The following is a 25,263-nucleotide window of genomic DNA, read 5'->3' on the forward strand; positions in this document are numbered from 1 at the left end:
GGAAAGGGGGGGGGGGGATTGCCTCTCTTCGTCCTTTGGGAAATGGATTCGGGCTCAGGGCCATCCCAAGACCCCTTGAGTTCTAGGTGGCCCTTTGCTGAAGAGGCCTCCTACAGTGCTCAACTGTTGTTGGAGTGCAAGTCCAAACAGTCCCAGGCAGTGTGTCACTGGGGAGGAAGGCTGGGGGTTTCAGTCCAATTCTCTCTGAAAGAAAGGGGGGGGGGCTTGGCAAAGAGCACAGCCCTCACTTCCCTCTTCTTCCCCCTCAACAGGGCTCCAAAGAAGTTGGTGTTCCTTCGGAGCTGTTCGTGCAGGAGGGGGCGGCCCAGGACCTTGAGAATGAGAGGTACATCCCTTCCAGGTTCAGGGCCACATCGCAGTCAGAGATCCCCTCCCTCCCTCCTTTCCTCCTTCAATTGAGGCCAAAGGGGGCTTGAGCCTGAAACCTTATTCTAGGGGGTTTGGGGGGGGGGGGAGAGGAGAGGATGCCTTCTGATCTTGCCTTGTTCTCTCTCTCTCCTTGCAGTGTCGATGAGCCCCCTGAGAAGACATCAAGGGTAAGGAAGGGAAGGGAGCAGAAAAAAGGGGGGTTCCTTCCTCTGCATCCCCCTCCTCTTTTCCTCTCCCTGTCCCTCCTTTAAGCTTCTTCCTCCTACTCTAGCCTTCCTCCCCTGAGCTGTCTTCCCATTCCTTCCCCTTTGCCCCTATTTCACTTCTCTATCTATTGTCTTTTACAGGACCCCGAAGAGGCAACACTTTTGGATGTCCCCAGCCTGGAGGATGAGGTGTGGGACCCTCTCCCCAGTTCAAGCAGGTGTGTTGCTCTTTTCCAGGAAGGATGACCATTGCACCCCTCCTTGTCCTCAGTCCCTGGCCTACCAGGCCTCACCTCCTTATGCCTCCTTATGCCTCTCTTCCAGCTCCCTGGGCCATGAGGAAGGGGAAGATCTGGCCCTGAAGCCTCGGAGATGGTCCTCCATGGACCTAGAGCAGGTAAGGCCCAGAGTTCCCCCCACAAGGCCTGGGACCACCACCGAGGAGGCATCGCCCAACGCCTTCCTCAGGACGCAGAGAGGGGCCTCCTGCATCGACCTTCCAGGTGGCAGGTGTGTCCTAGAGATGTTCTGGTAGGCTGCTCTTTAGCCACAAGAAAGGTATGTTGGGACCCCAATGCCCCATTCCTTCCAACAGGCATCCTACACATCTACACATTCCCCTCCCTCCATTTTTGACCCAGGAGACTTTCCATGTTTCCCGAGTGCCACTGTTTCCCTTCTTTCTTTCCTTACAGGCGCAAGAACACCTTCACCGTCTGTGCCAGCTGCTCTGCAGTCCCTCCTCTGCAGAGGCTATGCCGGCTGTGGATTACGTGGCCCGCAAACATCTCAAGATGGCCACGGACCACTATCTGGAGTCCAATGGGAGGTAAGAGAGCTGGGCCTGGGGGTGCCACTCCCCTGTCCCCATGGGGTTGGAGACAAGCCTGACCCTGACCCTGGTTCCCTCTTCCCTCTCTTCATTCACAGGGAGTGTGGTGAATTGATGTGCGCCGTTCTCAATTCACCTTACTGCTCCGCGGAGGCGGCGCTCGACCTGTTCCTGGCCAAGGTGAAGGAGGGCCCTTGGCTGGCCGAGGAGGGCAAGGAACAGGGGAGCCCCACTTTGGATGCGGCCACAGTAAGGACATCCCATCCCGCACCCTGTCTTTGGGGGGCTTGGGAAGGAGAGGGGGCTCTCTTTCCTGGCCTTCAGCAGGAGCCCTCCTGGCATTTAACCCTCCTTTTTTCTCTCTGCAGGCAAGAGCGACGCGGGCCATCGGGAAGATCGTGACATACATCAAGGACAGCAGTCGCCTGCAGGGGTGGTTCCTGGAGCTTCTGCTCGCCTTGGTGACCAACTACATCGAGGTCACAAGGCCTGGGTTGGAGGCGCCCAGCAGGGACCAGAGCAGCATCTACGTTCCTCAAGAGTAAGGAGGGGGGGAGGCTCAGTGGGGCTCCCAGGCCTTTTGGGGGGCCAGATGGGGGACTCAAACCCTCCACTGGGAAGTAAACTTTTTTCTTTCATTTTCCTGCAGAGAACTGGCGAAGATAATCATCGTGCTGCTGAAGAGGGTGGCCCGGGTGTCTTTCAAGGAGACCTCCAAGGAGATGCTAGAAGACCTCAGCATCTGCCCTGAGGGAATGGCCCTCCTGTTGCGGTAAGGAGCCAAGGGCCGGAGGAGGTTCGGGGAGAAGGCACAGCCTGGTCTCTCTGGCTGCCTTCCCTCACGGGGTCCCTTTTGTCTTCCAGGAGCTTCCTCAAGTCCTCCTCCTCCCTGCTCCAGCACCTGTATTCCACTTGGGAAACAGAAGCGCCGCTGCAGCATTCGGCCGGAGTGGTGGCCTTCTATATCCAGGTGAGGAGGGTTGGTCAGAATGGGTTTTGGGCTGGAAGGGGGCCTTAGGATAGGGCGGGGGAGTCGAGGAGGGGAGAGGCAGTGCTTCCCTTCCTGGCTCCAGCTCTTCACACTTCTCCTTTTCTATTTCAGCTGCTGCACACTGGCCAGCGCCCACACTCCCCGGAGAAGACCTGGGCACTGCTCATGGCCTGGCTCCAACATCACAGCCTGGCCGTACAACATCAGAGCAGGCAGGGCCTTCTCCTTCTGTGCAAGACCTACAGGGAGGTAAGTCAGGCACAGCCCCGGCTCCACACACCACACAGAGGGTCAGCTGAGTCTAGATCCAGCAGGCCTTGCTCTTGCAGTCGTTGGAAGAATGTACAATGCAGAAGGTCCTAGGGGGTCCCTTCCCCAACCAAGGGGGAGGCCTGTGTCTAGACGTTCTCTGCAGGGCACCTCTTAGGCATGGCCTTCCTTTCTCTCTCTTTGCAGACCATGAGGCTCCAGGAGCTCCTGGACGGGGTCCTTGGGGGGCTGCAATCCCCCCACATCGACGTCGTGCTGGAGTTCCTGGGCCTGGCTGGCCAGCTGGGGGCCCTGCTGCACAAGGAAGACCAGGGCCCCGCAAAGGCTCACCTGGCTGCCGGATGCCGCCCTCTCTTCCACCACGTGAGTCTTGGCCCCTGGTCCATTTGGGGGGGGGGGGGCGGTAGACTTCCCCATTTCGCCAACCCCCGAGAAGGGGCTTCACACAAAGAAAGGGGGAGAAAGAAAGTCTCCTTTTCCTTCGTTTTTTCAGGAGGCGGCCAAGATCCGGAAGGCAGCCCTGCAATGCTTTCAGCAGCTTCTCTGGCGCCCGGAACATCAACATGAGGAGCGCAAGACCATCCACGACCTCCTTACGGTGCTGGTTCACGTGGAGGATGAGGACGCGGAGGTGGCCAAGGTGGGAGGGAGGCCCAACACTGGCCTCTCAAGGACAGGGGTCAGGACAGGGGTCAAGTGAGGGAGGAAGGGGTCACTTGCCCTCCAAGTGAGCCTGACTCCTTCCCTCTTACTCTTCCTCCTCTTTGAAGACTGCAAGGGAGACCCTCAGGGAGACAGCGGAGGTCCTGCGGTGGCACCTGGAGGACAGCGTTCTGGCGGGAGACACCTTCAGCCTGCAGGAACTGCTCCACAAAATCTCCAAGCGCCTGGTCAGTGCCCGTCCTGAAGCCTGGGAGTCAAGGGGGCCTTATGCCCGGCAGGCATAAGGAACCCCTTTTTTGACCTCATCTCTCATCTCTCTCTCTCCTCCAGATCCATCACTACGGCTCCAGGAGTGAGTTGGAGGAGCAGGTGTATGGCTGCCTGCCTTTTTTCAAGAGCAAGCTTCCCTCAGCAAAGAAGGCAGCGGCCATGTTGCTCGGTAAGAGATCGGGGGGAGGGGAGCCTAGCCCCCTTTGTTCCTATTCATGGCTTCCAGCTCACTCTCTGGGGCAGCGGGAGTGCCCTCTTCCCCAGAGGACCCCTCTCCCTCCACCCTGGGCCAATGCAGAATGGCCCTTCGAGCTCATTCTGGGAACCCAGAGCCTTATTCGGGGGGGAGAGCAAAGACCAGGGTCCTCTTCCTCCCCTTCTCTCCCTTCCTTCCGCCTGCAAAGCCCCCTCCCCGGCCTTCTCTGGGGCATCCCTCTCCCTTGGGTGTAGCATTGGGTTCAGGGAGCTCCAGAATGGTCTTTGCTCAGGGAGATGATCCCTCTCTTCTCTGCTGCCTTCCTTCTCTCCAGGTCACGTGCTTCACAAGAACAGCAACATCTGCACTGAGAGAAACACCTGCACCTACGAGGCCTGTAAGTGGGTCTGAGAGGGACTGGGCCTTGGAAGAGAGGGTCCTGGGGAGTCTGTGCGCCGTCCCTCTCCTGCTGACCTTCCTCCCTTCCTTCCAGGGCTGACCAATCTCCTCGCCGACCATGACCCTGAAGTCAGGAGAGTTGGCTGGCAGACCAAGGCCATCCTCGCCAGAGCCTCCGCCCTCCACTCCCGACACGGGTTGCGAGCTGCTTTTCGGCGCTTGGTGGCAGGCTGTGGGCGAGAAAGGTACCCCCCAGAGTACATCAAGGGCCCACCCGCCTGATGGACAGGTAAGCAAGGAAGGGAGGAAGGAGAGAAGGAGGGAGGAATTGAGGAAGGAAGAAAGGAGTCTCCTTCAACCAGTCCTCCTTTCTCTGTCCTTTGCAGGAACATCACGATCTCCCCGTGTGTTACAGGAAGACCTCCGCTACGCTCCAGCTGTGCCGCAGCGCCAAAGGGAAGTAGCGTTCAGGAGGCGGGAGTCTGCCCTGCCCTGGCCCAGGGAATCCCCGCCCCTTTGCAGAAGGACCGCCCCCACTCTGGGCCCCATTGCCACCAGAGGCCCTTGGAGCAGAGCAGAAAAGGAAGACTGCTTGGGCCCCCTCAGGCCCCTCTGTTGAGCTCTGTTCTGTTCTGTGGGGGATTGGGGGACCTGGAGGGGAGGGGCCACCACCTGCTCCCTGGGTCTTCATTCCAACCCTTGGGCTGGGCTCAGACTCCTTTGACCTCCGGACTCCCCCACCCTGACCCCTCCCCCTCGGCCTGGGATGCCACTACCGCTTTCTTCCTCCCTCCAAGGTGGCATCCCCACAAGGGCACTTCCCTCCCCTTGCCCAACCCATGGGTGCCGCCCCTCCTCCCCCTTCCCTCCAGGCACAGCCAGGCCTCCCTCCTCCTGAGCCCCTCCCCCCAAACACCCCCAATGCCCCCTCTGCCCACCCAATCAGAAGGGTCAAGAGGGCAAAGGTCAAGTCATGGGTCACAGGGTCACAGCCCCCTCCTTTCCTGGGGAATATCTAGAAGTTCAGACTGCATTATTTAGCAACACACATCCAGCCACAGGTAACATATGGGGTGACTGCATCAGGTCTTCAGAGGCAACCTTGGCTCCAGACAGGCCCTTTATTGCAGAAACTTCTGCAAAAAAAGGGGTAGCTGTCCAGATGACATTCTGGTCAACCCTCAATTAATTTGCCACAAACCAGGGAAACCTTGGTGTGTGGAAAATTAATTAGTTAGTGGATTTATTTTGTGCCTCTTGGAAGCTGTAGGATAAACCCACTACTTCCGGTGTCTGGACTACAGTCATTTTTCCGGACTAAATTAGTCCGGAAAACTATGGGAATCCCATCCTCCTCCCCCACAGCCCCCAACCCCTTTTTAAAAGTAAAATAAATTTAAGTAAGTTTATTTTACTTTTAAAAGGGTTTTGGGGGCTGTGGGGTAGGAGGCTAGGGTCTGCAGATGTTCTGCTGGGCCGGTCCCGGAAGAACACCTGGACACCCACCCCAGAAAGCATGCACTTTCAGGGATGGGTGTAGACAGGCCCCCAGGAATATCCACGTATTTTAATCGCAGATGCTCCCAGGATAAAGAGCTCTCTGGAAGCGCTCTTGGGCTTTGACTCATATCATCCTAATCGCTAGTAAGCTGACTGGGATTTCAGCAAACTTCCAACACACGTTGGAACGTGTGTTGGACTGACTTCCAACACACGTTGAGAAGCACAATTTGAAGGGCTATCCAGATAGGACACAAAACGTGCGCCCTCCTGCGTTTTTCTGAGAGGCGTCCAGATGACGGCCCACATAAACGCGAATGCATTTGTCACAAAGCAGGAGAACTCTGCTTTGTTCAAGGTAATTTAACTGCTGGAAAGACATGGGTCTTTCAAAAGACCTGTGTCTTTCCCGGTAAGGGAGCTGTGTAGATGGGACCGGAGATTGTGCCGCGCGACTTCCAATTCCCCTCTATACAATCTACCTTGGATTTCTTGGGCTTCTGGAGCCCCAGAAATGTAAGACACCCCTTCCCCAAAGCTCTTAAAACTGCCTTTCTAAAAGGAAAACAATCTGCCCCCCATTTCTCTGGAGTTCTCCTGGGTCGTACCAATGATGCATGAAAGGAGGAGGAGGAAAATTGCTCCTGTCCTGCCCCCCCCCCCCCCCCCCCCGGTGCACCATTGGCATGACCCAGAACTCCAGAGAAGGGTAAATGGTGGCAGGGTGAGTTATTTTATTTATTTTAAAGGGATATTTAAAGTTTTTTTTCTTTGTCCTGGTTTCCTGCGGGAAATCCTGGCAGGGCATGTGGACCCTCTCCTCCAGGAAAGCACACACTTTTGGGGGGTGGTGGTGGTGGTCTAGAACCATGGTCTAGAACAGGGGAACATTCGCGTTTTTAAAATGTCATTGTTACTGGGTTAAACTGCTGTCTGGAACTCTCTGAGAAACACTGCTTTAGACTTTGAGTGACTACTTCGGGGTTGTCCTTGCTCACAGGTTTGTCCAGGCAAGTGACAGCCACTGATGGGCCAGCTTTCCCCAAGGGCTGCATTGGAATTGCATTTGTATTTTCCAGTGTAGCCACTGAGGAAGGCTGGCCCATTACTGGCTGTGACTTTCCTGGACAAACCATCCCCCCTCTTCTGGAGCTATGTCTCCCGATGGGCCTTGATGCCCCTTGGGTTCACCTTGGGCCCCCCACCCACCCCGCCTCACCTGGACTCACGTGGAAGAAGGCCTGGCTGATGGGGGCCATGGAGGACAAGCAGGAGGAGGAGGGACAGTGCTCCCCACTGACACCGCTTGTGGTTCTTGCAGGGCCTTTCCGGACGGAGGACGCCAAGGGACAGTGACTCATCGAGGGACATGAACATCGAGGGACCCTGATCAACGAGGGACTCTGACCATCATGGGTCGCTTGACATTGGGGGACCCTGATCAGCGAAGGACCCTGGCCATCGAGGGACCATCGAGGGATGCTTGACATTGAGGGACCCTGACTGGCGCCTGTAAGAACAAGAAGAGAGAAGACAGGACTTCGATAACTGTGTTTGGATATTTCGCTTTATTGTAAAAGTTTAAAGTGTATGTTTCCTGTTATTTACCATGTAATATGATTGTCTTTCTTGTGTAGGAGAGGATCCCCCTGCCCTGTGGAAGCGCTGCTCTTCCCCTTTGGCTGCTGTGGCTGCCTCCTGTGGATCCGGGGCTTGCAGGGGAGGGAGGCCCAGGCCTCTCTGGCAGAGGAGGGTCTCCAAGGCCCCCCTCCCTCCTCTGCAAATCCCAGGACTCACAGCCCAGCCGCTGGAGGGGAAGAGACGCCCTTGGACAGCGCAGTGAGAGAGGCCCCCTAGTCTGTGTATTGTAGTTTTATCTTGTGGATTTGTGTAGTCTAATATTGTATCCTTTAATGTCTTATTAGAATAAATGTACCCTTTTCTTTTTAATCTGGCACTTTCCTTAGATTCCTTTTGGGAGGGAGACCCAAACTGCCCAGGACCTGCAACTCAGGCCCATCCACACTGACCCTTCCATGCAGGTTGAGCTGCATATGAGGCTGGATCTATATTTCCCTCTCTCCCAGGATCTGATCCCAGATTATCTGATTTGAACTGGATTATATGAGTCTGTACTGCCAGACTCATATAATCCAGTAGGGTAGGGTAGATCCAGCCTGAGTCTGCACTGACCATATTATACAGTTCTACCTGCATGAAATGACAGTGTAGGTAAGGCTATAGGCCCCATCTACACTGCCATATAATCCATTTTCAGAATGCATGTTAATTGTGGTTCAACCTGGATTATATTGCAGTGTAGGGCCCCTTCTACACAGCTTTATAAAATCCAGGTTCTCTGCTTTCTACTGGATTATTTTGCAGTGTTGATTGATTCAGATAATCCAATTCAAAGCAGAAAATGTGGACTATCTGCCTTGATATTATAGGGAATTAGAATGGATTATAGGGAATTATTATTGGATTATAGGGAAGTGTAGAAGGACCCTAGATGAGACCTAAGAAGAGGAAGTGAGAGAAGATGACAATGTTCCCATGTAGGCTGGATCTACACTGCCCTATAGCCCAAAATCTGATCCCAGATTATCTGCTTTAAACTGGATTATATGAGTCTACACTGCCAGATAACCTGGGAGAAGCAGATAGTCTGGGACCAGAAACTGGGATATGGGGCAGTGCAGATCCAGCCTGAGTTCATACTACATGAAATGATAATGTAGATAAGGTTCTAGGCTCCATTGACACTGGCATAGAATCCCGTTTCAGAATACATATTACCTGCGGTTCAAACTGGATTCTATGACAGTGTAGATGGAGCCATGGCATATAGTCTGTGTTGTATAGGCTTTGTAACCAGGGTTGTCATGTTGGGCAACCCTGACATCAATTGTGACTTAATATTATTCTATAGTCTGTTTTGTTTACTTTCTGTAACCATTTCTATAATGTCTGCTGTCTAGTGTTAAAAGATCTTTGCTTAGAATAAATGTATCCGTTTCTTTTGAATGTGGCGCTTTCCTTGGATTCCTTTGGGGAGGGAGACCTCAACTGCCCAGGACTTACAACTCAGGCCCCATCCACACTGAACCTTTCATGCAGGTTGATCTGCATTGTAGGGTGAGTGTAGACTCATCCAGATATGTCTGTACTGAACATATAATCCAGTTCAAAATGCATGCAATGTACAGTTTAGATGGAGCCAAAGGCCTCATTTGCACTGCCGTATAATCCAGTTTTAGAATTTGGATTAAATGCAGTTCATAATGGATGATATGGCAGTGTAGGTGGGGCCTAAAAGGAAGAAGTGAGAGAAGACAACAATGCTATCATGTAAAATGGATCCACACTGCCCTGTTCCCCAGGATCTGATCCCAGATTATCTGCTTTAAACAGGATTATATGAATCTGCACTTCCAGATAATCTGGGATAAACAGATTATTTGGTATAGGATCCTGGGATATGGGACCGTGTGGAAGGGATCGTAGTCTGTGCAAATGTGTGTGTCATTAAACTGTGTCATGTTGAGATCATGTTGTGACCAGGATGACATGGCTGTACCAATAAAGTTTGTTAAATTTCATTAAGAACTGCTTGTGTGTGTGTTTTAAAATGCTTCGCTGGGGGGATCTTGTCCTTGTGGAAATGCAAAATTGTAGATAGTAGCGAACCCTGTTCTTAGTAGTCTACAAATGGAGAATGTGTCCAAGGTGTTGTTTGTTTTTTTGTGTTTTTTTTTTGTTGTGTTAGGAGCGACTTGAGAAACTGCTTGTATTAAAGATAGTGAACATTTCAAGAAAAGAGGTGCCTGTTCTTATGTTGGCAGTAACATAAGTGGATGCACAAGAGTCCAATTTTTTATATTTAAAATCGGAGAATACAGTTATTTTGCTACATTTGTTCTGATTCTCTTTTTAAAATCTTTCTATTCCCATTATGTCAGAAATCGTGAATTTTAGATGGTTGCTTTGTTTGTTTTTCGTGTCAGGAGTGACTTGAGAAACTGCAAGTCGCTTCTGGTGTGAGAGAATTGGCCATCTGCAAGGACATTGCCCAGGGGACACCTAGATATTTTGGTGCTGTATCATCCTTGTGGGAGGCTTCCCTCATGTCCCTGCATGGGGAGCCAGAGTTGATAGAGGGAGATCATCCACACTCTCCTTGGATTCGAAACTGCAACCCGTCGGTCTTCAGTCCTGCTGTCACAGGGTTTTAACCCACTGCGCCACCTGGGCTCCTTAGTCCAAGCTGTGAAGCTGTGGCGAAAACGTCCAATGCGAGTCTAGGCTGCATCAGTAGGAGTCTCATGCCTCGATGGAGGGGAGCCACAGTCCCATCATGCTTGCACTGGGATCATCCTGTGTTCCTTTCTGGAGACCACAATCCAAGAAGGAAAGTGTCAGGCCAAAGTGTCCAGAGAAGGAAGGGCCACCCAAAGGGTCAACGATTGTTTGCAGATGGTTCTTTTCAGAGCCAAACTAGACATCCCAGGGAAGAACGCACTGGATGCAAGGAGTCGGCTGATACCAGTCTCTTTGAGCAAATGCCCCAAAAAGACAAAGCAATGAATATGTAGCTTTCCTAGTCCTAGGGCGACACCACACTATAGAACAAATGCCCTTTGAGCCCATGTGAACGACTTTGGCTCAAGGCTATAGAATCCTGGGAGTTGTAGTTTCACTGAGAGGCTTGGTGCAGATGGGGCCTGAGTCCTAAAGTGCATCTGTGCTATAGAATTAACTCCCTATTGAAGTTAAAGACAGTCTTTTAACTTATGGAGATATATATGGAAGAGTCCAGGTGGCCTTTTATTGTATCGTACTGTCAAATAATGCAGAAGAAAGATGGCACGGGTCAAGCTCCAGCGCATGCTGCAGCTCAAGTGACTATGTTAACAAACATACATTACTTTCAATAGCTCTAATGTAAAAAAGTAACACTTAAACGCAACTATTTTATTAATTGTTTACTTCCAGGGAGTTGGTCTTGTGACTGTTACTAAAGACTCTTCCAAAGTAACTTCCTAGCAAAACATGCAAGCGGGATGACATTAGCCGGCACTGTTAATAATCATTCAAGGATTTGAAGAATGCATCTACACTGTAAAATGAATGCAGTTTTTTTTAGAGGGATAAAGCCGGGTAGAAATAATAATAATAATAATAATAATAATAATAATAAGTCTAAAAACTGGGTGGTATTTTAGAATACCTACAGTGTCAAAACGTTCTGGTGCCTCTCCACTTTATCGATCTCTGGATTCCATAGCATTGAACCGTGGCAATCAAAGTGGTGTCAAACTGCATTAATTCTACAGTGTAGATGAACCTTTAGTCCTTACAAACAAAATACATTCCTCTCTCTTAAGGGTGTATCTGCTCTGCAAATGTCATGGCTCAATGCTATGGAATTCTGGGAGTTGCAGTTTTGCAAGGTCTGCAGCCTTCTGTGTTAAAGAATGCTGAGAAAGTGAAATGCTTTGCAAACAACAACTCCCAGGGATTCCATCACACTGGACCACAAATGTCGGCGTGTGGTCAAACTAATCCTGAGTCCAGAGCTCTAACCAATTCACCAAGCTGCCTCTCTGTTTCTGGCACTTTTGGGCAAAGAAGGCAGAAGGCCTGTCAAACTACATCTCCCAGGGTTCCCTGGTGTTCAGGTGCCTTTTCCCAGGTGAGTGAGTCAGTTCCTCCTCTTGTCCTCCAGGGGGCCCTTGCCATGTGCTGCAGTGCCAGTGTTTATTCCAGGAAGGAAAGTGAAAGAAGCCAAAGCTGAACACATTGAATCCCAGCTGCCTGCTTCTCCTGAAGATGTTTCCCTTTGTTATTGAAGACCCCCAATCCCACCCCTAATTAAAAGAAAACATAGCATGATCTGTGGGAATTGCAGTTTCCCAAGGATGGAAGTCCAGATGAATTGGAAATGGCCTCCATCCCCATGACCTCCCTTGTGCAAGAACCAGCAGTAGCCCACACTCCATAGCCCCCAAGTCCCTGCACATGAGCATACACCCCCAGCTCAGCCGTTTGACTCAAGCCCATATGCTCCAGCAAATCTCCGCAGCTTCAATGGAGATCGCCCAGTTGATCCCCTCCCTTCTTCAAGTAATATTTAAAAACAAAAAAATCTCTGAGGGTGTTTGGGCTAATTAAGAAGAGGCAACAGCAGTGAACCTCAAGACTCTGAATTTAGTTTCATTTTCAGCTTAAAATTCATCCCCTTTTCGGGAAAACAATTGGCTTCTTAGGCACACCATGACCAACAGGTTGTGTCTACATTGTCTCATTAATACAATTTGACAGCACTGTGTCTGTCTCAATAAAGGCAATCTGAAAGTTATGAACAAGACAAGTTCTATAGGTCTGTCCTTAAGTTTAATTTGTATACCTTTTTTAAGTGTAGCTCCATCCATATATATATATCTTAAAGCCCAACTGCTCATTGGAGGGAAGGATAGTAGAGTTAGAGATGAAGTACTTTGGCCACATCTTGAGAAGAAAAGAAAGCTTAGAGAAGACAACGATGCTGGGGAAAATGGAAGGAAAAAGGAAGAGGGGCCGACCAAGGGCAAGATGGATGGATGGCATCCTTGAAGTGACTGGATTGACCTTGAAGGAGCTGGGGGTGGTGACGGCCAACAGGGAGCTCTGGCGTGGGCTGGTCTATGAAGTCACGAAGAGTTGGAAAGGAATGAACGAATGAACAACAAACATACACACACACACACACATTTTCTTCGTGGTCTCCGTGAATCACACAATTCACTGTTTGGAACTGTCTACAATCTAAAATGTTTTGGTGATAACCCTGCCCACCATCCTGAGGCTATATAAGGCCCGATTACCACCAAAACACCTCTGTTTTGATTCTAAAATAACATTGATTGTAAGATGCACACCAATTTCAGTAACAGCAACAGAGAAAAAAGTTTTATTCATATATACAAACAAATTTATGTATATAAAGATGCACCCCATTTGTAGAGATGTTTACAAGGAGGAATAGTGTGACTAGGCAGTTCCAAAAAATTGGCCCAATGTTACCTAAGTTCTGCACTTTAACATGGCCCTCCGCTCTACAATCCTGACATTTTAATGCCCATGAACATTATCCTCCCAGCCCTGTCTTTCTGAATTTTGCACTTTCCCTTAGCTCTGTCTAGGAATTTGCACAAACCCAGAGCCCTCTGAACTCAGCACTTTTATCGTTCTGTATGGTACTGTTTTTATGTTATGTTTTATTGTCATATGTTTTTATTTGGTTTTATTTTGATGGCATCTTATGGTGTTATGTTTTTAACTTTGTGCTCTCTGGGCTCATCCGTTGTAAGTCGCCCCATTCCCTTAGGGGAGATGGAGGCGGGGTATAAAAATAAAATTATTATTGTTGTTGTTATTATTATCTCAGAATAAAAGAAATAGGGTAATTTTAAAGTAGTCAGGATATTGAAAGAAGAAGCATGTCATACATGCAGGACTTGTATGGTGTTTTCATGTTTACAACATTTTTTGTCGTGTCAGGAGCGACTTAAGAAACTGCAAGTCGTTTCTGGTGTGAGAAACATGGTAAAACAAGCATATGACCATCCACAATCTAGCTATCTATCCATCCCATTTAATTGAGACTGGATGGTTCTACTTCAAATGAAAATTAGCCATAATTTGCAGTGGCTATTTGAGATAGATGGTCATGATGGCTACCATCATCAGGAGATATAATTTCTACCAGAACAAGGAATATTGCAAATGGTAAGTGTTCTGTCGTGCACTGGGTCTGAACAAATTGTCTTTATTCTATAGGACGTATACTTTAAACCCAGTGGGAAGCTGGGGTGCCTCAAAGAGAGATTCTTAGGGATTTCCTGAAGTGATGGTCTTTACAGTCTTTAATGGTACAACAAAGACTTTATTAAGGAACAAATAACAAATCTTCAAACAACACTTCAAGGTTTTCTTATTCTAGTCTTTAAGAGACTGGCACTGACTTGGATTAACTGTACTTTCTCAGCATGAGGAAGAACCCTTTATAATCTCTCCCAGGCTGTCTATTATCTGGGCCTCGCTGGTTTGGGTCTTACTACCGATCCTAACTGCGTCTGGACATCGAGTAAACCTACCAGCCAAGGCTTGAAGATACTTCAGCTGGAATTCAGTGGTTTTGTAATGCTGTCCTGTGGGAACTTCAGGGCTGTTTTCCCCTCTGGTGCTGTGAGGCTGAGAGGCTGTGAGCTCTCAGCCAGAGCCTTTGGGATCCTTTCCTTCTGTTCCTGTTTCCCTGAATAATCCCCAGATGATCACCGGATGATCCCCAGATGATCTTCAGGAATGAAGCTTTTCCTACGGGACGAGCTGTCTGTGTCCTATAGACTAGCTTCCTTGTGTGTAACTGATTAAAAATGGCTCCCTTCTCTTCTGAAAACCCAAAAGGGGGCGGAACTAAGGAACCTAATGATGATGGACAGGTGGCCGGTCCTATAACCACAAACTTTAACAGGAAGCCACCCTTCTGCAAAATCCCAAACCTTGGCTGCAAGCAAAGACTTAATACAAGGCAAATAAAGTGGGAGCTTCTGGTACAGCTGTAACAGCACAGTAAGGGTTGAATGAGGCATGCAACCTAAGGTCTTTTGCAAAGAAAATAAATTATTTTATTACTACTAATTTTCATTCCAAGAGAGAAATGTGACTGAAAAGAAGGCTATACAGTGCAAAGAAGATTTAAGAGCAAGGCCGTATATACGTATCTGCACTACAATATAACCCTATAACGGTTTTGCTCAGAACTAAGCTGCACTGAGGAAAGTCTGGAAAAAGTTACTTTTCTGAACTGCAATTTGCCCAACCCATGATTGTGGGAGTTGAACCCAAAATATATATTTTCAAGCTTGGAAATAAATGAGACTTTCCCAGATAAATGTGTACAGCTTAGTCATGCAGATATCATGATGAATTCAGTCGTCTTCTTGCTTAGTTAGAAGAGAGAGCACATAAAGAACCACAAACAAGGGCACCAAAGCTGCAGGCTCTCCTGTTCCTGAAAGATGAGCTTGGGTTTTCTGAATGGTCACTCCACTCAATTCAATCATTGCTCCCATTATAAGCATCTCTTCTTCAGATAAGAGCTGGACATCTACAGTAAATTTCTTTTCATCGTTGCTTAGAATATTTTCTAATATGATATCGATCTTTGGAAACATAAAAGAAGCAAAATCAAACCACACAAGTCAAAATATTCATTGTAAATAAAAAATCATTGTTGTTCTTTGGAAAAACTATAGTGTACAGCCATATATCACAATTTGATTATGGAACTCTTTTGCCATAGTTAGCTTTGCCAGTGCTGAGAAGCTTGCAGGCAAATTACATTTTACATTTTAGAAAGGCAGAGGTATATGGAAGGCTCATATGAACTCATGCCCTTTTGCACCACATAGTTATAGTGCCATCGTTCCACTTTAATCGGCATGGATGCATCATATGGAATCCTGTGGTGTTTTTTTTTTTTGTTAGTTGCTGCTGCATTAAAACTTAAAACTGTCTGCAAATCCTAGGATTCCACAGAATTCACATTTATTTCAGTTTTGTAAAAGGAGTATCTACTATCTATTAAGTCTGAGTGTCAGCTGCATTAAGATCACTTCTGACCAAAAGGTCACGAGTTCGAAGCCAGCCCAGGTCAGAGTGAACTTCCGACCAATTGTGTAGCTTGTTGTCGACCTTTGCACCCCAAAAGACAGTTGCATCTGTCAAGTAGGAAAATTAGGTACCACCTAATGTGGGGAGGCTAATTTAACTAATTTACAAGGCCATAAAAAAGACACCAGCAAAGCACTCCAGCAAAAGCATGCGGGGAACACGGAAGTACTTTATCAGTGTCGCAGATGGACGATGAAAGCGAAAGCTCCCCTGGTGGCCAGAAAAGTTAAATAGCCTCTGACTGCCTGTCTATATCTGTTGTGTATCTTTGGCATTGAATGTTAGCCATATATATGTGTACATTGGAATCCACCCTGAGTCCCCTGCGGGATTAGAAGGGCAGAATATAAATACTGTAAATAAATAAATAAATATTAACATGTCTGGTAAAACATGTAGGGAATGTGTGATTAGAGTTCTCACTTACCAGTTCCAGCTGCTTGGGCACAATCTTCTTTTCCACAGATTCTTCCAAGAGCATCAATTGTTCTTCTTGCAGTTCTGAGAAAGAGAGCAAAACAATCAATGGAAGGAAAGGGTTCCATACTAGGGCAGAATGGCTGAAGCAGAGAGCTGACAAGATTATTCTTATCAGCAATATGATAAGAAAGAGCCATAGTTTGCTCTAGCATGCTGGGACATGCAAATGAAGAGAAACCTCTTTTTCACTGAGTGGTTGTCCTCTCACAGTAGTAACTGGGCAAATCTGTGAGAAACTCTAGGAGAATAGGCCATGAGAGAGCTGTGAGAAATTTCAAGCAGCTTGAGATTTGAAATGCAGCAGTTATCTGCAAGATCAACATCTGTACAACGGAATCAGAAGAGGCTCATGGGCTGAAAGGTCTTTTAGTGACATACATTCGAATGGTCACTGTATTTTGGACATTGTGATCCTTACCATCCAAGGCTTCTAGAAAATAAACAACTGCCTTTGCAAGTTCAGGGATGATGACTCCACTGTGATCTTGTAAATTCTCCACCAGATCTTGCAATTCTGGCTTGTCTGCCTTCAGCTTGCATTGGCCAGAGGTTTCAAGTGACTCCTCCAGCTAATAGCATAAAGAAAAAGGTAATGTCAATGCCAACCAGTTACATGGACCTAAATGCAGGGATTTAGGGGCACACAAATGAAAGCAAGGGTTGCTTTGTGATGAAATCTGAATCAAGAGCATGAAGGAGTGTTGAGTAATTTTGAGGATGAATTTGGTTTGGTTCTGTCCTTTAAATCAGTTCATGTGAGAGAACTGATGTAAACATAAAATAGATAGCCACTGGCTAGTTTTAATTTTCCTGCCAAAAAGATTATAAAACTCCCCTCCAGTAACATTACTAGGAAGGAAAGAGAAGCCATTAGAGACCTAAATTCAGATCCTGATATCCTCATTCTGCCAGCAGACAAGGGGAATGCCACAGTCATCATGCATACAGAGCAATACAAGGAGAAGATCAGAAAACTCCTGGACCCTACTATATACAGAAAACTTAAGCAAGACCCAACCTCCAAAATAACCAGAAAAACCAACACTCTAATTAAAAACTCCTCAATCAACTTCGACATACGACAGCAGCTATGTAAATCGGAAGCCCTTCCACCCAGGCTTTATGGACTCCCCAAAATCCAGAAGGACTCCACCCCACTCAGACCAATCGTGAGTGCCATTGGGTCCCCCACATATGACTTAGCCAAATTTCTTGCTGCACAGTTACAAAGCCACATTGGGCTCACAACACACTACATCAAGGACTCAGCCCACTTCATTGAAAAAATCAGCAATCTCAAGCTAAATCCAAATGACAAACTGATCAGCTTCGATGTGGTGTCTCTATTTACCATGGTCCCAGTTGCAGACACCATGGCACTCATCAACCAGAGGTTCCCAGAAGACATCACGGCGCTGTTTCACCATTGCCTCACCACCAGCTATTTTCAGTGGGACAATGAATTCTACGAACAGAAAGATGGCGTAGCTATGGGGAGCCCTCTCAGCCCAGTCATAGCTAACTTCTACATGGAACAATTTGAAAAACAAGCTCTTGAAACAGCAACCAAAAAGCCCACTATATGGTTCAGATATGTGGATGATACTTTCACCATTTGGAGCCATGGAGATGAAGAACTCAACAGGTTCCTGGAACATCTTAACAGCATCCACCCTAACATCCAGTTCACTATGGAAAAAGAAAAGGAAGGAAGACTGCCTTTTCTAGATGTCTTAGTCATCCGCAAACCTGATCAACAATTGGGTCACACCGTTTACAGAAAACCCACACACACAGATAGATATCTACATAAAAACTCCAACCATCACCCAAGTCAAAAAAGAAGCACCATTAAAGCCTTGGCAGACCGTGCTAAAAGAATCTGCGAACCCCACCTCCTCCAAGATGAACTGAACCACCTCAACTGGGCTCTACAGGCCAATGGATACTCCACCTCAGAGCTGCAAGACCAAGAACAAGCCACAAGAGTAAAGATGAAGATCCACCCAGAGGAAAAGTGTTCCTGCCATACATCAAGGGAACCACTGATCGCATAGGGAAGCTGATGAGGAAACACAACATACAAACAATCTACAAACCCACCAGGAAAATCCAACAAATGCTACGTTCAGCAAAGGACAAGAGGGATCCTCTCACCTCTGCAGGAGTCTACCGTATACCATGCAGCTGTGGACAAGTCTACATAGGGACCACCAAACGCAGCGCCCAAACAAGAATCCAGGAACATGAAAGGCACTGCAGACTACTTCATCCAGAGAAGTCAGCCATAGCAGAGCACCTGATGAACCAACCTGGACACAGCATTTTATTTGAGAACACAAAAATGCTGGACCACTCTCACAACCACCATGTCAGACTACACAGAGAAGCCATTGAAATCCACAAACATGTGGACAATTTCAACAGAAAGGAAGAAACCATGAAAATGAACAAAATCTGGCTACCAGTATTAAAAAACTCTAAAATTAAAACAGCAGAGAGAAAAACAGGCAGGGACATCTAATCACCTTTCAAGAAGAGTTCGCTCCAGGCACTGTCAGCCCATTGTATGCTAATCAAGGTGGTCAGTTGTAAAGATTCACACCTAGCCCAACTTACAAAAGCCTTTTGTCTCACCCTGGTCATTCCACAGATATATAAACCCCTTTTTCCCAGCTCCAGAAGACCTCTGAAGATGCTTGCCATAGATGCAGGTGAAACGTCAGGAGAAATGCCTCTAGAACATGGCCATATAGCCCGAAAAAACCCACAAGAACTGAAAAAGATTATAAATCAGATAATCTCCTAAACATTCCTGCCGATAAGATTCCTTTGAAGGATGTGTGAAGGGGCTTCCATGGAATAATATTCTGTAAAAGAGCAACAATGACTGCTGTGGTGCAAAGAAGAAAATTTGCACATATTTCATCCTCCATTGCAAGAACAAAAGAGTTGCAAATGTTTTCATTCCACTGCTCTTATTCTTTTTCATGGCATACTTTCAATGGTTCTTAACACTTGCATTTTAATAGAATTATAACGTTAGCCCTGAGTCCCAGGATTGGGCGAAAGGCAGCAATTTAGAAAAGACTGTAATAATAATAATAATAATAATAATAATAATAATAATAATAATGTAATACTCATTTTTTTTTGCAATTTTTCAATTATTCTTCATATTTGGAGATTTTAATTTTTCACCAAAAGTACCTTGGATTTTGCAGGGAAAAAACACAATAACCTTAATGCAAAGAACGCTGTATTTGTGCATTTTGTGTTAAAGTGCAATGGTTTCTAAATGAAAATGTTTTAGGTCAAAATGTTTTTTTTTTAAGCAGGGTGGGGGTTGCAAGTTAACTTTTTGTCCTGAAATACAAAACAATGTAATGAATTTCTTTTGGCAGGGTGACTTTCTCACTCTTTCTCTCAAAGGAGAAAGGAATTTGTAAATAACTTTTACACATTTTCCAGTCAATGGGTGACGGCAGTCCCCGAGTTACAAGCACACTCAAGCAAGAACAAGGTTGTAACAAACGGACGTGAGAGAAATCTACCCCCAGGAAGGGAAATGCACTCTTGGAAGAGTCATCAAGGGGAAAAGGTCTCTCCATTGAAGCTTCATCACCAATCCTTGTTTCCAAGACAAGCCACATTTTTCAAAATCCAGTTATCCCAGGGACAGAAAGTGAAGCAAGATCTTCTGAACAGGGGCACAAACAACAAAACAAACACCACAGGGGTGACAATGTTAACCTGGGTTTTTTTCCCCCAAAGCTAAAGAAGATATATTTTTGGTTGGAACTACACTTGACAATGGGAAGCGGAGATTAATCTTGAATGCCTCCAAATATGACACTGGGTTGGAAAGACACTAATGGGAGAGATCCACAAAGACAATATGGCAAAGGATTTGTGAAGGGAGGGACAATGAGCTGGAAACAAATGATGAGGAAACCCTTAACCCCAAAGGAAGAGCCTAACGCACAACGAGAATATCTTTACCTGGAACACTAGCTCTTGTAGAAGGTCCTTGTTCCTCATTACAGCCACAAAGCCAGTTAGAAATACACCTCGCAGATTTGCAGATAGGAATGAGAACTGTACACAGTTCTCTTCAACTTCCTGATGTATACTTTCCACACTGTACATTACAGGTACTAATAAAGAGAATTGAGAGCTCAGGATCAGATGTAAGGAAAAATGTATCACAGAGCTAGATATTTGGGATTAGTGGTAATACTTCATGTTTTTGAAAATATTACTTTTATGTCACCATACAAACCCAGCATAAAATGTTCTCAGCACAGAGCACAAGCACAAGCAGGTGTCTCACCGGTAAAATTAAACTCCAGATCTTTGTAAACAGTCAGAATCTTTAAAATCCAAAACCTCATCAGGAGTGAAGGTTTGACTTATTTGTTGTATCGAAATATATTAATATTTGATTTAGAAGGCCTTTAAGACAGGAGTCTCCAACAGGGCATCTTCAGAGGCTACTGTGCCTAAAGATACCTCCCTCGGTATCCTGTCTCTGAGTGACAACATTCACCTTGACAGGCATGGACAAGTCAATTCCCAGGACACAAATTCCTAATATGTTCACAGTTCATCTTTTTAAGTGATAAAAATATGTATAGTGTGGCTTTTCTTACCCATGAGGGTTTTTTTAAAATCCCACACTGCAAAAAGATTGTGTTATTTCAGAACCCCATATTTCTTGAAATATTATCGAAATGTGTAAGTAAGCCAATGAACTAAGTTGAAACACTGGTCTTCAACTGATTTACTTCAGAGCTTGCATTAAACCCCAACTTTTAAAAACATGAACGACTTACTTTCACAACTGAAATACATTGGAACAACTTTTCCTATGGAAAAAAAACAAGCATAATAAATAAAACAGAGTCAGGTATATTATTCATGTGATCTGCATTAGGACAGTGTGAATAGATACAACTGAATTTTAGTGGAGCTCAAAGACCTTCTAACACGGTTATGTTGCAATGATAGTTTTGGTTGGTCTCAAACTGGCGTTGTGCACTTTCGGAATTCAACAAATTGTCCAAAGCATCCAATGACACCCTCCTGAATCGCTTAGTATGTGGCACAATAGTTTATTGCTACTTTCTTTTAAAAACCATCTCATCTTAATCTTAAATGGACATGGAGGCTGTTGTGAAGTCTCGGCCTGTTTATTTCCCTGTTTGCCTGTTGGACTGTTCCATTTTGCCAAGTTTAGGGGAGAAGCTTAGGTTCCCCCTAGAGGCCGAGCTCAGTTGGTGCAGCCCATTCTGACTCAGAGCCAGAATGGGCTGGTGATAGAACTTCTTATGGCATTCTTTGTTGGTCATAGCTTGAAGTTAGTTAGCCAGATAGTGTCTGGTCTGGCCTAGCAATTTGAACAGGCCATCCTTATCACATATTTGCCATAGAATAGTTATATTTGCCTTATAGATAGATAGTTCATATACATGTAATAGAATAGTTACATTTGCCAAAGTTTATAGATTTTAGATTAGAATATATTTGCCCCAGAGTTTATAGTTTGTTACCTCAGAGTTTATATTTCACTGTTCTAACTCTATCAAATTTGTTACCTCAGATACCTCAGTATACCTTGTTTTATTTCACCCTGTTTATTCAGTAAACTCAATTTGGTTAATTTAGTCTTGTCTGTAGAGTATCATTTTTGGGGGCATTAAAGTAATTTAGGGCATACCGATGGTCACTGGGAAAATAGCCAGACACATTTAGTTTCTCATTAGATCTTCCTGGTGTGCCATCATAGCTGTATTATATTGTCATCTTCAAGGTTTATTTCCTTCCCCAGCAAAAGAATGGCTTTGCACATGCAGTGGTATCGTAGGTATTGGGGGTCACCTCCCCAACTGAACACGTGAGGAGAAAACCTCCCTCAACATATCAATGCATTCTCGCCCTCCCATCACTCACTTTGAGGGAAATACCTATCAATTTTGCTGTTCTAGACCATAGTCCTTTTAACTAGAGAGAAGAAAAGAGTGGTGAGTGTGTGTTGCCATGAAGATGGGGTTTGTGCTGGAGGGACGGGGGGAAAGGGATAGACCCTTACTTCTTCTCACCACTGTGGCAACTGGCTTCTGTGGAGCCACCATATTGCCAGCCTGGCAGAGTCCCATCCCACAGATATCTCCTGAAGCCCAACCAAGCAGGATGCACTGTCCCTTCAAGATAATCTGCAGCAAGGTCTTACACATAAATTGGGGTCCCTTGTTGCCTCTGCTCCCTCCCCACTGGGCATGTGAGCTTGCTTAGCTCACACGTGTCTGGAGGGGTCTCATTCACACATTCTGGCTGGACAAAAGGCAGGGAGAGTCATCTGGGTCACCTTCTAATCACCTATGAGTGGGTTCATAGGTCAATTCGGTTCCGCAGAAAGGAATCTGGCTGTTCTATCATTATCCATGTTGTAGTGACATCTAAGTGGTTCCTTTATCACACTGCACTGCTCTAGTGCTGTATTCTATTTTAATTGCCATGATAGCATCCTGGGCTTCATAGTTTAGTGAGGCCTAAGAACTCCCTGAATAAGAGTGCACAGCTCCTCCTCTCCATAAATTGCAAATCCTAGAATTTCATTGTAGCAGAAATAGAATATAGTGCTGTTAACAGCATAGTGGGATCAGGATATTAGCTATGGATCTGGACTAGGAAGAGTGAGTGAGAAACACCACCTCGTTTGGAATACAGCAGCCAAACTACTGATGAAACCTAGCCCAAGTCATCATATTATTTTTATGTGATAAGACTCAAATTAGCTACCAATATGTTTCCAGATATAATTTCAAAGGGTGGATTATTGCCTAGGTCCAGATCTAAGTAACTAAGATGCCACATATAGTCTCCTCTGGAGATTGACTTCAGGAACCTTCTCATTTTTTTTTGAATAATTTTTCATTAGGATTTTGCAAGTTGTACAAATAACATTGTGAAAGGAGAAGGGGAGGACAGGGGAAGGGGGGGGGGAGCAAGTATAACAAAGTTAATCCACATATATCCCTACAGAACAATGTCAGTAGACGTCTTACATGTATGCTTACCCGCTCCCCTCAGCAGGAGGGGGGGGATTTTGAAATGCCTTTTGGTTTGGGCAAATATTTATAATGCTGGTTGAAGTCATCAGGTGAAAAAGCGACATTTGCCTTTCTGATATGTTTTTGCAAGAATGCTGGCACGATGAAACTACTTCTATTAATGTGTGAATAATATTGAGAAATAAAATATTTAATAATAATAATAATAATAATAATAATCTTTTATTTGTATACCGCTATATCTCCCCAAGGGGACTCAGGGCGGGTTCCAGCATAGGTTGAACAGTGCAATTAGACATAAAATTATAAAAATATAAAAATATATTTTAAACAAAAACATCATACTATAAAACAGTCATAAATATTTAAAATTAAAAACCAGTTCAGTGCTAATTCCATCGGACGGCACAGGCTGCAAAGTGAACATGAGTCAAGAGTATATTGCAGCAGCTTTCCAAGTCCAGGCTGTTCTAGGCTGCATCAATGGAAGCCCAGTGTTGAGATGGAGGGATGTCCTAGTCCCACTCCCTTCTGCTTTGGTCAGACCTCTTCACCTGGAATAACCCTGTGTCTAGTTCTGGGCAAAGCCATTGAAGAAGTGGGTTGATTGGAGTTTTCCGGACTGTATGGCCGTGTTCCAGAAGCATTCTCTCCTGATGTTTTGCCCACATCTGTGGCAAGCATCCTCAGAGATTGTGAGGTCTGTTGGAAACAAGGCAAGTGGTTTATATGTCCGTGAAATGTCTCGTGTGGGAGAAAGAACTCTTGTCTGTTTGAGACAAGTGTGAATGTTGAAAATTATCACCTCGATTGGCATTGAATTACCTTGCAGCTCAAGGCTTGGCTGTTTCCTGCCTGGGGGAATCCTTTGTTAGGAGGTGCTTAGCTGGCTCTGATTGTTTCCTGTCTGGAATTCCCCTGTTTTTGGAGTGTTGTTCTTTACTTACTGTCCTGATTTTACAGTTTTTTAAATACTGGTAGCCAGATATTGTTCATTTGCATGGTTTCCTCCTTTCTGTTGAAATTGTCGACATGCGTGTGGATTTCAATGGCTTCTCTGTAGTCTGACATGGTGGTTGTCAGAGTGGTCCAGCATTTTTGTGTTCTCAAATAATATGCTGTGCCCAGGTTGGTTCATCAGGTGCTCTGCTGAATTAGTCTGCAGTGCCTTTCATGTTCCTTGATTTGTGTCTGGGCAATGCTTCATTTGGTGGTCTCTATGTAGATTTGTCCACAGCTGCATGGTATACGGCAGTTCCTGCAGAGGTGAGAGGATCCCTCTTGTCCTCTGCTGAACGTAGCATTTGTTGGATTTCCTTAGTGGGTCTGTAGATAGTTTGTAGGTTGTGTTTGTTCATCGGCTTCTCTCTCTGTAGTCAGTGGTTCCTTTGATGTTTTGTAAGAACACGTTTCCTCTGGGTGGATCTTTGTCTTTACTCTCATGGCTCGTTCTCAGTCTTGGAGCTCTTTTGATGTTGGTGGTGGAGTAGCCATAGACCTGTTGAACCCAGTTTAGATGGTTCACGTTGGAGGAGGTGGGGTTCGCAGATTCTTTTTGCATGGCCTGCCAGAGCTTTAATTGTGCTTCTTTTTTGACTTGGGTAAAGTCAAAAAGAAGATGGACCACTTTTCTTCTGGGTTCCTCCATCCGATTTGCTCCCTGTCTCTCACAGAAGCTGGGCCAAGGCAGTGGTCGGTATCCAAGAAAGTAAGGCTATTCGGTTTTGGTCCCCAGGTGGGCCTTCTCTGAAGACGGGTGGGAATCCTGGAGCCCTTAGGAGTTGTTTGACTGCAAATCCCAGCAGCCTCTGGCAACATGGTCAATGCGGAGGAATGTTGGGGGTTGAAGTCCAGCACTGTCTGGGGATTCAAGCCCTGAGAGAAAGAATGGGATGGAAGGAGAGAGATTGTGGCAGAAGAAAAAGCCCTTCTCCAATAACATCTTGAGACCCCCTTCTTTTCTCTGCAGTTTCTGGAGAGAGAGGACCCCCCCTTGGAGGCTAGCAGCCTGGTGGTGGCGAGGGGGAGCCTGGCCATCTCCAAGACTTCAGAGAGGTACCTCCTGTCCATGTTTTTGGGGTGAGGGCATGCTGGGGTTGGGGGGTTGGCGCCCAGAGATCTGGAGGGGGCCCTCCCAGGACGTTGCATTCTTCCCATGTCTTTCTAGCAGCTTCATCTCGGAGACAATCCCAACTCCTCCACAGAAAGAACTACCCAGGGAGTTGGTGAGTGAAAGAAAGAGGCTGGAAAAGGGGGAGATTGCCTCTCCTCGTCCT

The 25,263-nt window shown here is 46.3% G+C and overlaps 1 protein-coding gene across 1 annotated transcript; it reads right to left on the minus strand.

Moving 5' to 3' along the window:
* Window positions 1-14,377: 14,377 nt before the first annotated feature.
* LOC132779623 (gasdermin-A3-like) lies at window positions 14,378-20,060 on the minus strand. Its single transcript, XM_067469504.1, has 4 exons — window positions 19,917-20,060; window positions 16,333-16,483; window positions 15,862-15,935; window positions 14,378-14,923 (listed from the first exon to the last, which is right to left on the minus strand). The coding sequence occupies exons 1-4, from the start codon at window positions 19,953-19,955 to the stop codon at window positions 14,690-14,692; spliced, it is 498 nt and encodes a 165-aa protein (XP_067325605.1). The 5' UTR covers window positions 19,956-20,060; the 3' UTR covers window positions 14,378-14,689.
* Between the last annotated feature and the right edge of the window lie 5,203 nt (window positions 20,061-25,263).

Source organism: Anolis sagrei, chromosome 6, assembly GCF_037176765.1.
Source record: "Anolis sagrei isolate rAnoSag1 chromosome 6, rAnoSag1.mat, whole genome shotgun sequence".
Classification (NCBI taxonomy): Eukaryota; Metazoa; Chordata; class Lepidosauria; order Squamata; family Dactyloidae; genus Anolis; species Anolis sagrei.